The sequence below is a fragment of the Diorhabda sublineata genome, chromosome 7, assembly GCF_026230105.1.
Source record: "Diorhabda sublineata isolate icDioSubl1.1 chromosome 7, icDioSubl1.1, whole genome shotgun sequence".
Lineage (NCBI taxonomy): Eukaryota > Metazoa > Arthropoda > Insecta > Coleoptera > Chrysomelidae > Diorhabda > Diorhabda sublineata.
In genome coordinates, this window is record NC_079480.1 from 22,826,999 (window position 1) to 22,839,793 (window position 12,795).

Below are 12,795 nucleotides of genomic sequence, written 5' to 3' on the forward strand. Positions count from 1 at the left end.
TCGCTAGAGCCCAGACATTTCAATTGTTTTGTGGTATTCCAAAAATCCACGGGTTCTTGTAACATATTTTTCAAAATAAATGAAGATGGTAATATTTCGTCTGAAACATCGTCGCGAACGAACGAAACTATATTAAAGAAAAAAACAATATTCTAAAAAATACTTACCGTCTAATTCTTCAGTACTTCCATCGAGATGTTGTGAATAATTTTTTTGAAACTTCTTCGGAACGTAACCAGCTGAAAACGGACGTTCCGCCGATGTAATTTCATGTTCAAGATGTGTCTGGAAATCAAGGAAACATATTTTTGAAAAAGCTACGCTCCAAATTACCAATATCCAACGTTTTCCAAATCTTTATCTAAATTTTTGTCCTCTGTATCTACAAATTATGAAAAGTAGACCTGCTCTGGATCTCTGGACAAAAGGGTCTTAGAAACAATGGACCTGAATCTACAGTGAGTTTCCATTCCGATTTAGGTACCTCCAAAGCTTGAAGACATTAATCGCTTATTCAGGTCCCAAAAAGAAGTTGATTTAATTGGAATCATTGTGTGCCAAACAATCAATTCGATGTTTTGTTTGGTTTCCCTGATTTTTTTTTAAAAACTTCTGGCAAACAAATGCTGGTGTACCATTCAGAATATATAATTTGCTTCCTAAGCGAACAACTTTTGCTGGATTTGGCTCTTCTTGGAAGACCCATACAACATATTTACATCACTATTGTCACATTTCAAAACTTAATTAGCAACCATCGTATTAGTAACAGTATTTGAAAGGTGGATGATATTCAGAATAGATACTCCGGGTCTAAGTGGCTGGTATACCAAATATTCAACTCAAAATCGCCATTTAATTAACTTTTATAGTAGGCAATATAAAATTTTTGTACTGGATAGTAGAGGCAAAGATTTTGGTGGGTCTGATAACATATTGTACAACAACGATAGATAAAATTTGACCAACGATACCAAGGAAATTCTGTATCAACGGAAAACTCCATATCTTACATAAAAATGTCCTAAAAACAATCTTAACGTTCCAAAAAATCTTACGAAAATGACACTCGAACATACGAAAACAAAGATACAAGTAAAGTATCAAAATGTTTCCAGACCAAAACTACACTAACTAACTACAGTACTCAGACGAAGCAGTCCTTTCAACATCAGAGCTTAAGGAAACTCGCAGGACCTTCATAGGATCATCAAAGTTAACGATAATGATAATACCAAAAAGGAAAAGTTTTAGATAGAATCGAACGAAGGAAAAACAATGAGCTTGGAATAAGTTCAAAGTTAGGTTATGGAGGACGACGGTTAAGGAGGGAGGAAATCTAGAAGCAACGATCACTAAGGGAAGTGAACAATTGGGAGTTTTGGAAAATAAGTTCCAAAAAAAGTCCAAAAAATCGATGCTACATCTGTACAATGTGAAATATTAACGAAACAGAAGAAGATCAGTTAGGTGGATACTAAGGGGTGAAAAGGAGGGTGAATTATAGCCGAGAAGACCGAATAACGAAACACGGAATTTATTTGGAGAAGCAGAACTAAATAAAAAAGTGAAATCTAGAAAATTAGAGCGTTGGATCATATACAAAGAATACCAGATTTTGAATGCTGCAAAAAAATGATTGATATAGAAGAAAAAGAAACAAGAAAAAATGGAAAAATAAGGAAAATATGATACGTAAAGGTAATTCGGTGATGAATTATATAAATTGTGGGAAATATACTTACACTGTCCCTTAAATTCAGCGAAGGGATCGTCGAAGCCGGTCGTAAATATTTTTTGGTTAATAATATAGATTTGGAACTAGCTGTGCTACTGTAATTATTCCTACATCTAGCCTCCAAATTGATCTATAAAAAAATCTGTATAACCTCAAAATATTACAAATTATAAATCACTTACTTTATCACCGTTTAATTTCAAATCAATTTTGTTCCCACTGACAAATTTCGACATTTCTATCAATTTTATTATGGTTATTGAAGGTTTATCCTACCACTGGCAGACACATGGTTTCCATTTGTTGTGAGTGTACGTTAAAACATATCGGTAACGATGGTAACTAACTGAAGGTGTTGCTATTTTGGAACCGTCACGTACGAATGATTTTTTAATTTAAAATTTAATCACACGATTTGATAATATTAGTTTTAATTTTATGATTGAGCGATGTTATGACCTGGAAGGCTATTTTCATGACGTGTTCGTTTCTCCATTTCATTAACTTTTTATTCACGTGAATCGTGGTCGATCACGAAAGAGGTGGAAACAACATAGAGAAAGGATGAGGAGAAATGTCGAAGAAAGAACAGGCGATAGCCCTATTAAAGAAGAAGGAACCTTTAGAAGATCGTCGGTATGACCAAATCAACACCATCTACCAGGAAGGTACACGGAAGCTGGTGGCTTGCTGGATCAAAGGCTATATACCTACAGATTGAGCTTTAAGACCTTAGAATATGTTCAGAATTTTGGATATGGATGGATGGGTATGTATTAGACGGAGTGATTCAATCACCAAACGGAAACCTTCTACCAGGAAGAGCTGGTGGTTTGCTGGATCAAATACATTGTGACTATAAACGGAAATATCGAACAAATAAACCTTTAAGACCTTAGAATACCCTCTATATACCTCGCTGCTTCAGTTTTTTATCAAATTAGTACCACTAAAGGAGTCTAAGAAAGACCTTTGATGTGTTAGACGAAGTAATTCAATCACCAAATGAAAATCTTCTACCAGAAAGAGCTGGTGGTTTGCTGGATCAAATACATTGTGACTATAAACAGAAAAATCGAACAAAGGAACCTTTAAGACCTTAGAATACCCTCTCTAAACTTCGCTGCTTCAGTTTTTTATCAAATTAATAGCACTAAAGGAGTCTAAGGAAAACCGTTGATGTCTTAGACGAAGTGATTCAATCACCAAACGGAAACCTTCTACCAGGAAGAGCTGGTGGTTTGCTGGATCAAATACATTGTGACTATAAACGGAAATATCGAACAAATAAACCTTTAAGACCTTAGAATACCCTCTATATACCTCGCTGCTTCAGTTTTTTATCAAATTAGTACCACTAAAGGAGTCTAAGAAAGACCTTTGATGTGTTAGACGAAGTAATTCAATCACCAAATGAAAATCTTCTACCAGAAAGAGCTGGTGGTTTGCTGGATCAAATACATTGTGACTATAAACAGAAAAATCGAACAAAGGAACCTTTAAGACCTTAGAATACCCTCTCTAAACTTCGCTGCTTCAGTTTTTTATCAAATTAATAGCACTAAAGGAGTCTAAGGAAAACCGTTGATGTCTTAGACGAAGTGATTCAATCACCAAACGGAAACCTTCTACCAGGAAGAGCTGGTGGTTTGCTGGATCAAATACATTGTGACTATAAACGGAAATATCGAACAAATAAACCTTTAAGACCTTAGAATACCCTCTATATACCTCGCTGCTTCAGTTTTTTATCAAATTAGTACCACTAAAGGAGTCTAAGAAAGACCTTTGATGTGTTAGACGAAGTAATTCAATCACCAAATGAAAATCTTCTACCAGAAAGAGCTGGTGGTTTGCTGGATCAAATACATTGTGACTATAAACAGAAAAATCGAACAAAGGAACCTTTAAGACCTTAGAATACCCTCTCTAAACTTCGCTGCTTCAGTTTTTTATCAAATTAATAGCACTAAAGGAGTCTAAGGAAAACCGTTGATGTCTTAGACGAAGTGATTCAATCACCAAACGGAAACCTTCTACCAGGAAGAGCTGGTGGTTTGCTGGATCAAATACATTGTGACTATAAACGGAAATATCGAACAAATAAACCTTTAAGACCTTAGAATACCCTCTATATACCTCGCTGCTTCAGTTTTTTATCAAATTAGTACCACTAAAGGAGTCTAAGAAAGACCTTTGATGTGTTAGACGAAGTAATTCAATCACCAAATGAAAATCTTCTACCAGAAAGAGCTGGTGGTTTGCTGGATCAAATACATTGTGACTATAAACAGAAAAATCGAACAAAGGAACCTTTAAGACCTTAGAATACCCTCTCTAAACTTCGCTGCTTCAGTTTTTTATCAAATTAATAGCACTAAAGGAGTCTAAGGAAAACCGTTGATGTCTTAGACGAAGTGATTCAATCACCAAACGGAAACCTTCTACCAGGAAGAGCTGGTGGTTTGCTGGATCAAATACATTGTGACTATAAACGGAAATATCGAACAAATAAACCTTTAAGACCTTAGAATACCCTCTATATACCTCGCTGCTTCAGTTTTTTATCAAATTAGTACCACTAAAGGAGTCTAAGAAAGACCTTTGATGTGTTAGACGAAGTAATTCAATCACCAAATGAAAATCTTCTACCAGAAAGAGCTGGTGGTTTGCTGGATCAAATACATTGTGACTATAAATGGAAATATCGAACAAATAAACCTTTAAGACCTTAGAATACCCTCTCTAAACTTCGCTGCTTCAGTTTTTTATCAAATTAGTACCACTAAAGGAGTCTAAGAAAGACCTTTGATGTCTTAGACGAAGTAATTCAGTCACCAAACGGAAACCTTCTACCAGGAAGAGCTGGTGGTTTGCTGGATCAAATACATTGTGACTATAAACGGAAATATCGAACAAATAAACCTTTAAGACCTTAGAATACCCTCTCTAAACTTCGCTGCTTCAGTTTTTTATCAAATTAGTACCACTAAAGGAGTCTAAGAAAGACCTTTGATGTCTTAGACGAAGTAATTCAGTCACCAAATGAAAATCTTCTACCAGGAGAGCTGGTGGTTTGCTGGATCAAATACATTGTGACTATAAATGGAAATATCGAACAAATAAACCTTTAAGACCTTAGAATACCCTCTCTAAACTTCGCTGCTTCAGTTTTTTATCAAATTAATACCACTAAAGGAGTCTAAGGAAGACCTTTGATGTCTTAGACGAAGTAAATCAATCACCAAATGAAAATCTTCTACCAGAAGAGCTGGTGGTTTGCTGGATCAAATACATTGTGACTATAAACAGAAATATCGAACAAATAAACCTTTAAGACCTTAGAATACCCTGTCTAAACCTCGCTGCTTCAGTTTTTTATCAAATTAGTACCACTAAAGGAGTCTAAGGAAGACCGTTGATGTCTTAGACGAAGTGATTCAATCACCAAATGAAAACCTTCTACCAGGAAGAGCTGGTGGTTTGCTGGATCAAATACATTGTGATTATAAACAGATTTTTTGAGACTATACAGAGAAAAATGGTTTATCCATCCCAATTTGAGTAATTATGGACACACCATCGTAAAATGTTCCAAATAAAATTATTAAGATAAAAATCTACATTTCTGTTTATTATTTGTATCATTGAGAAATGAATTTGGAGTGGTCTGGAATTCTTTTGTATTCATTTTTGGATTTTATTTGCATGCCAAGGTTATCACGGGTGACCACTCCAGAAATAGATATATAAATTGAAATGGATTCATTCTTTCCAATAAGAAACCTCGTGGTTTACTGAAACGTGAAAAATGACGTCAACAAATCTATTCAAATTTATTTTTTTAGTATCAATATTAGTTGATACGAATTGTACATATGCCGACGATGTTAATGGTACTATAGTTGAAATAGAAACAGGGAAAATCCGAGGTCGCATTTCGAAAAGCGAAAATGGCAACGACTATTATTCTTTCCAAGAAATTCCTTACGCAGCCAAACCAACGGGAGAGAATAGATTTCAAGTAAGTGCACTTCTTCATCAGAACGAACCTTGGGATTCTATAAACTCCATTCTTCTTCTAACCCACATAAATATGTTGATTTTGGAACCCACATAACCTCCAATCAATTTGCGTCACCAATTTGGACTGAAACATATGATTGTCTTTGTTTGTCTTATCTTTCTCTTTTTTATCAATTTGCGTCCAGTTTCGGCCTGCTGCTACTTTAATATCACCAACCCAGCATTTCTGGAGTCTTCCTCTTAGTCGTCATGTTTAAGGTCCATCTACCTTTGTCTTGTTTTCTAATATGCTTCACGATGTTGCTTTTTAGATAACTAGGAATGTTTTCGTCCTTTATGATGAAAAATACCGAATGCTACCCAAGTTAAATCAATCCTTCTGTCCATATCCATCACTCATTATTTTTGTTGTTAATTCAATCTTCAGCGCTGTGAAGTTTTCTAACAGTTAGTTCTCTGAGCTCGCCGCCAATAATAATCGATATCAAGAGTGTATCTTATCACCTTTTGTTTCAAGATCAAGATCAATTTAAAATAATTGTGATTGATTACATCTATCATTGAAATCTATGTATTTTATCGATAATTCTTAAAATAGAATTAACACTTTATTACATGATTTTGCATGTTTCAATTTCTGTTCTGCATAAGTCACGTACTCCTAAATTTTGAATATGGGATGATGATATGAGGATGGCCCCTTAAGTACCTGACCTAACAAAAAGAAAACACGATAACTTTGGAGAAAATTTATTAATTTTCCAACTTAATTTCCCACTTTTTATAACAAGAATCGTCAAGAAACAGTGAGTTTAGTTTTATTTTAGATCTCGGCTCGTAATCAATTGTCTCGTTTCGTTAAATTCAAATTGGAATAAATATCATTTTAGTCTCGTTTTGACGTAACTTCCTTGGTAAGTTGAAGCCGTCCGCCGGTTGAATTTTCATTGCTTAGTTTCAATGGAGAGAATCCCCAAATTTTGTAGCCATCACTTTCTTGATGAGCTTGGTTCTCGCAGCCAAGCTCTAAAAATCACTTTAAACATTCAACTCGACGTTGTTTTTACACTGCATCGAAAATTCGAGGCACTCATCTTCCATTAACGCGCCATCTAATGTTTTTTGTGATAGCTACCATCGCAGAACATACCGTACGTGGGTCATGTTCTAATTATTCTCATCCCCAACGAAAAAATTTTCAATTGTTTGATGATGGATACGAGTCAACGTAAACATCCTCAAATTTGTTTTGGTACTAATGAATTTCCACTCTCCCGTTCTTACAGTATCCCTCGTGTTCGTCCTGGAACGTTTTTAGTACTTTTTGTTGTCCAATATACATTATTTGTTTGTATCGTGATGTTTTGTTAACCCCGAAGTTTCTTCGATCAATTTTGCAAATATTTTTAAGCTTCCTAAATCTCCAGAGCCGTGGTCGGATATTTTGAACGCAACGGAAGGTACGAAAATCTGTTATCAGTTTGAGCCGCAATTAAGTAGTAGTGAAATGAGCGAAGATTGTTTGTATCTAAATGTGTACACACCCCAAGTAAGTTTTTTTAACGAATTTCCTCACTCCAAAAGATAAAAAACAAAAATAAATATATTGTAGAAACCAGGTAGCGATAATCTTTTACCAGTGCTCTTTTGGATCCACGGAGGTGGTCTCCAGTCCGGATCCAGTACAATGTATGGACCAAAATACTTCATGGACCATGGGGTGGTTGTTGTTACGACAAATTATCGTTTAGGAGCTTTTGGTAAATCGAATTACTCGTATTTTCGCTTCTGGTTGTGTGTTTTTCCACTTATTACTTCCCTTCGTCTTCGTATCTTAAATCCAGTTATAACATAGATAATCTATGGTTTCAGGATTTGTTGGTACTGATGATGGTGTGATTCCGCCTAATTTGGGTCTAAAAGATCAGTTGTTCGCTATGCAATGGGTTAACAGGAATATTAAAGCCTTCAGTGGTAACCCTGAACAAGTTATCATAGCCGGAGAAAGCGCTGGGTCGATTTCTGTTGGGTACCACCTCATAGGACCGTGGGTTGACGATAAACGTTCGTATTTACTTCCAATAACCACGAAAATATAATTTTTTCGATCTCAATTTGAAGTATTTTAATATATTTTTTAGAAATTTTCCACGGGGCTATAATGCAAAGTGGTAGTGCACTCGCTGATGAATTGAAACTAGCAAACACTACGGATTCGGCTTTCAAAATGGCTTTAGCCATAGATCCGACGTTTTCTTCTCAGGATACTAAAGAACTTTTGAAATTTCTCCAAAGCGTAAACGCTACAGATATTGTAAACGTAAGTATCCAAATAATAAACTTTTTCAAAAATCTCGACTCGTTGAATTCAAATTAGAATGAATCCCATTTTAGTCTCGTTTTCGTCTCGATCTTCCATTTTAGTCTAGATATTATTTTACATTACATTAAACAAAATAAGTGGCGTTTTAGTTTCGATCTCGAAATAACAATAAATCTCGTTTGAATTTTGATCTCGTCTTTTAAAATTGTAAAGCAAATCTCGTAATCAATTGACTCGTCTCGTTACATTTAGATGACAATATATTTCATTTTATTGGAAATCTGGTCAAATTTAAAGAAATGGCGAGGATCCTTAGTCTCGATCTCGATTCTTTGTTCAAAAAACTCGTTTCGGTCTCGCGATTAGTTTTCTCGACTCGCTAAATTGAAATAACGATAAATCTCGTTTGAATTTTGATCTCTACTTGTAAAATTGAGAAGCAAATCTCGTCTTTTAGATTATGTATCATATTATTAAAATAGAGAAAATGCGTCTCGTTTTATTTTAGATCTCGTCTCGTAATCAATTGTCATTTTATTCTCGATCTTATCAAATTTCAAGATATAGAGAGTCTCCTTTCAGTCTCGATTTCGACTCGTTAAAAAAACTCTTTTTCGTCTCGATCTCGACCCGCAATTAATTTTCTCGACTCGCTAAATTGATTAATTTAACGAGTCGAGATAAACTGTGTTAATTTTGAGAAAGATATTAGATATTTGCAGGGCTTAAAGTTTTTTTTTTAATTTCTAATTTAGTCTGGAGTATCTAATGGTGTGGCATTGGAGAAAAACGGGGGGCTGATTTCCGAAGATGCTTACCCAGCGTATTTGAACCAAAATTATAAGAAAGTTCCCGTGTTAATTGGGTTCAATTCTGAGGAATTTTTGTTTTGTAAGTCAGTTATTTATAAATTTTCATTTTGAATAATTTTTTTTTGGGAATTATTATCGGTATTTCACAAAGGTGTATTGAACTTTCATTTATTTTAACAGTTTATAGAGAAAACGAGACTGTTTTGAAACAACTCGACGAAAATCCTAGTAAACTCATCGGTACAATGATAAACATGTCTCAGGAAAATCGAACAGTCGCTGGTAATTTATTAAAACAATTGTATACAAACAACACGAGTTTCGAAGAAAATGTGGGCGGATATATTAGAGTAAGAATTTTTGTAGTATTTTCAAAAAAATCATATCTTTGAACTTTCCTCGTATACGAATAACTGAAAATGATCATTCCATCTCGAATCAACATAAAAACGACCGTTTTCAACCTCATCCCTTATATTATTGGTACAAACTTAAATTTCACCGCGATATGTCAACTTATTTTTGAAGTACAGGGTTGTGAAGTTGTTGTAAATGGGCAAAAACATTAAACAATTATCCTCAAGATATGCAATCGATTATAGGCAATCGAAAAACGATGATAAATAATCGAAACGAGAATAGACAATTGGGAATCGATAGATGACAAAAGATTATTGGGAATCGATGTTAATAGACAATCAATAATCGAGTGAAGCATCGACAATAGATGATTGACAAACAACAATTGACGATCGATAATAAAAAATCGATGATAGAAAATTGATAAACGGCAATAGATGAAGGAAAATGGGCAATCGAAAAGCTAGTCGTTTATCGATAATTGGGAATAGATAGACAACAAAAAACGATTCAGAATCGATAAATATTAATAGAAACTCAATAATCAAGAGAAGACAATTGATAATCGAAAAACAACATAATCGATGATAGAAAATCGATAAACGACAATAGATGAAGGAAAATGGGCAATCGAAAAGCTAGTCGTTTATCGATAATTGGGAATCGATAGACGACAAAAGACGTTTATATTCGATAAATATTAATAGAAAATCAATAATCGAGAGAAGAATCGACAATAGATAATCGAAAAACAACAGAATCCATGATAGAAAATCTATAAACGACAAAAGATGAAGGAGAATAGGCAATCGAAAAGCGAGTCGTTTATCGACAATTGGGAATCGATAGACGACAAAAGACGTTTGAAAATCGATAAATATTAATAGAAAATCAATAATCGAGAGAAGAATCGACAATAGATAATCGAAAAACAACAGAATCCATGATAGAAAATCGATAAACGACAAAAGATGAAGGAGAATAGGCAATCGAAAAGCGAGTCGTTTATCGACAATTGGGAATCGCTAGACGACTAAAGACGTTTGAAAATCGATAAATATTAATAGAAAATCAATAATCGAGAGAAGAATCGACAATAGATAATCGAAAAACAACAGAATCCATGATAGAAAATCGATAAACGACAAAAGATGAAGGAGAATAGGCAATCGAAAAGCGAGTCGTTTATCGACAATTGGGAATCGCTAGACGACAAAAAACGATTCAGAATCGATAAATATTAATAGACAATCAATAATCGAGAGAAGAATCGACAATAGATAATCGAAAAATAACAGAATCCATGATAGAAAATCGATAAACGACAAAAGATGAAGGAGAATAGGCAATCGAAAAGCGAGTCGTTTATCGACAATTGGGAATCGCTAGACGACAAAAAACGATTCAAAATCGATAAATATTAATAGACAATCAATAATCGAGAGAAGAATCGACAATAGATAATCGAAAAATAACAGAATCCATGATAGAAAATCGATAAACGACAAAAGATGAAGGAGAATAGGCAATCGAAAAGCGAGTCGTTTATCGACAATTGGGAATCGCTAGACGACAAAAAACGATTCAGAATCGATAAATATTAATAGACAATCAATAATCGAGAGAAGAATCGACAATAGATAATCGAAAAATAACAGAATCCATGATAGAAAATCGATAAACGACAAAAGATGAAGGAGAATAGGCAATCGAAAAGCGAGTCGTTTATCGACAATTGGGAATCGCTAGACGACAAAAAACGATTCAGAATCGATAAATATTAATAGACAATCAATAATCGAGAGAAGAATCGACAATAGATAATCGAAAAATAACAGAATCCATGATAGAAAATCGATAAACGACAAAAGATGAAGGAGAATAGGCAATCGAAAAGCGAGTCGTTTATCGACAATTGGGAATCGCTAGACGACAAAAAACGATTCAAAATCGATAAATATTAATAGACAATCAATAATCGAGAGAAGAATCGACAATAGATAATCGAAAAATAACAGAATCCATGATAGAAAATCGATAAACGACAAAAGATGAAGGAGAATAGGCAATCGAAAAGCGAGTCGTTTATCGACAATTGGGAATCGATAGACGACAAAAAACGATTCAGAATCGATAAATATTAATAGACAATCAATAATCGAGAAGAGAATCGACAATGGAGGATCATAATATAATAGTTTACTATTGATAATCAAGAATCGATACTAGAAAATCGTAAACGATAATCAATTGATTATAAACGATTGCGAATCGAGAACCGACAGTAAGTAATCGGAAAATTACCATAAACCATAGATCGAGAATGGATAACGAATCTGAAATTCAACTGGATTTTCGAATAATAAGTCTCGATAAATTTTAAAAAAAATTGTCGTTGACAGTTAAAGACATATGAAAAGAGGCTACGTCAACAAATCTACGTGTACTCCAAATATACGAAATATAGGGCTGTAAAGTTATAAGTGGCCTAAAAAAAGTATACAATAATTATTTGAATTTCAAAATTTATTCTTTTTGAAAAAATTCGAATTTGCAATCAAGTTTTGACGTTTTTTTTTCATTTTAACCCATACATTTGCATCTAATATACAATATAGACTTTACAGCCTTGTATTTCGAAAACCAGTCGACGTATCTCGATAAAATTTCATATTTCAGCAAGTTTTTGAGAACATTTGCAATAGTGAGTTTTAAAATCATGTCTTGAATTGATAGGGAACGTTCTAATTGATATTTGGACACCGTGTATATTAATTTGATTATTTCAGTACGGCAGCGATCATATGTTTATAACGGCCACGTGTAAACAGGTTGAATTAGCTTCCCCCGATGCCCCCCATTATTTCTATCAATTATCTTATAAAGGGGAGATCGCAGGGAATATGACAAATACAAACACATTACCCCCAGGCGTGGGTAATGTGGCGCACGGCGAGGATTTATGTTATATGTGGGACCTTGGTTCCAATAGCGATCTCAGTCAATTTCCCGAACAAGATGGCGTGATGTTACATAATATCGTAAAATTATGGACGAATTTCGTTAAATATTTGTGAGTAAATGATGAAATGACGAAATTTCACCCTTGATTTACGTATTTAACAAATTATAGCGATCCAACCTCCGAACCCGTTGGTAATATCACTTGGTTACCTTCAGAACCATCGACACTTAGGTATCTCAATTTAAATACGACTTTCGAGATGTTGGAACACCCAAGGCAGTACCAGCAAGTTAAGGAAGTATTGGAAACCTACATGGAACTACCTTATAGAGTTTTTAATTGATGGAATAAATTTTGGATAGTGAAAATTATTGTTTTACTCTTTTCCTTGCCTTGGATATAAAACACTTACAAGTTCCAAATGATTTAATAGAAAAAATATATTTCATTAACTTTCGTATACCCTGTATAAATTCAGTGAAAACATTTTCTAGCACTGGTAAACTTTGTGCATATTTAATTAAAGTGTTTAGACTTTTAATTCGCAGTTATGTTTTGGTGGAATAGCATC

General features: G+C 34.2%; 1 protein-coding gene and 1 long non-coding RNA gene across 2 annotated transcripts; one reads left to right on the top strand and one right to left on the bottom strand.

The window, feature by feature from the left end:
* Positions 1 to 8: 8 nt before the first annotated feature.
* On the bottom strand, positions 9 to 4,678 carry LOC130446213 (uncharacterized). Its single transcript, XR_008910119.1, has 3 exons — positions 1,746 to 4,678; positions 168 to 285; positions 9 to 100 (listed from the first exon to the last, which is right to left on the bottom strand). It is a non-coding gene; the product is annotated as an uncharacterized LOC130446213 (long non-coding RNA).
* Positions 4,679 to 5,255: 577 nt separating this feature from the next.
* Positions 5,256 to 12,592, top strand: LOC130446214 (juvenile hormone esterase-like). The gene is made up of 9 exons (XM_056782311.1): positions 5,256 to 5,762; positions 7,176 to 7,313; positions 7,377 to 7,524; positions 7,637 to 7,828; positions 7,906 to 8,084; positions 8,843 to 8,978; positions 9,080 to 9,249; positions 12,049 to 12,332; positions 12,393 to 12,592. The coding sequence occupies exons 1-9, from the start codon at positions 5,550 to 5,552 to the stop codon at positions 12,565 to 12,567; spliced, it is 1,635 nt and encodes a 544-aa protein (XP_056638289.1). The 5' UTR covers positions 5,256 to 5,549; the 3' UTR covers positions 12,568 to 12,592.
* Positions 12,593 to 12,795: the final 203 nt, after the last annotated feature.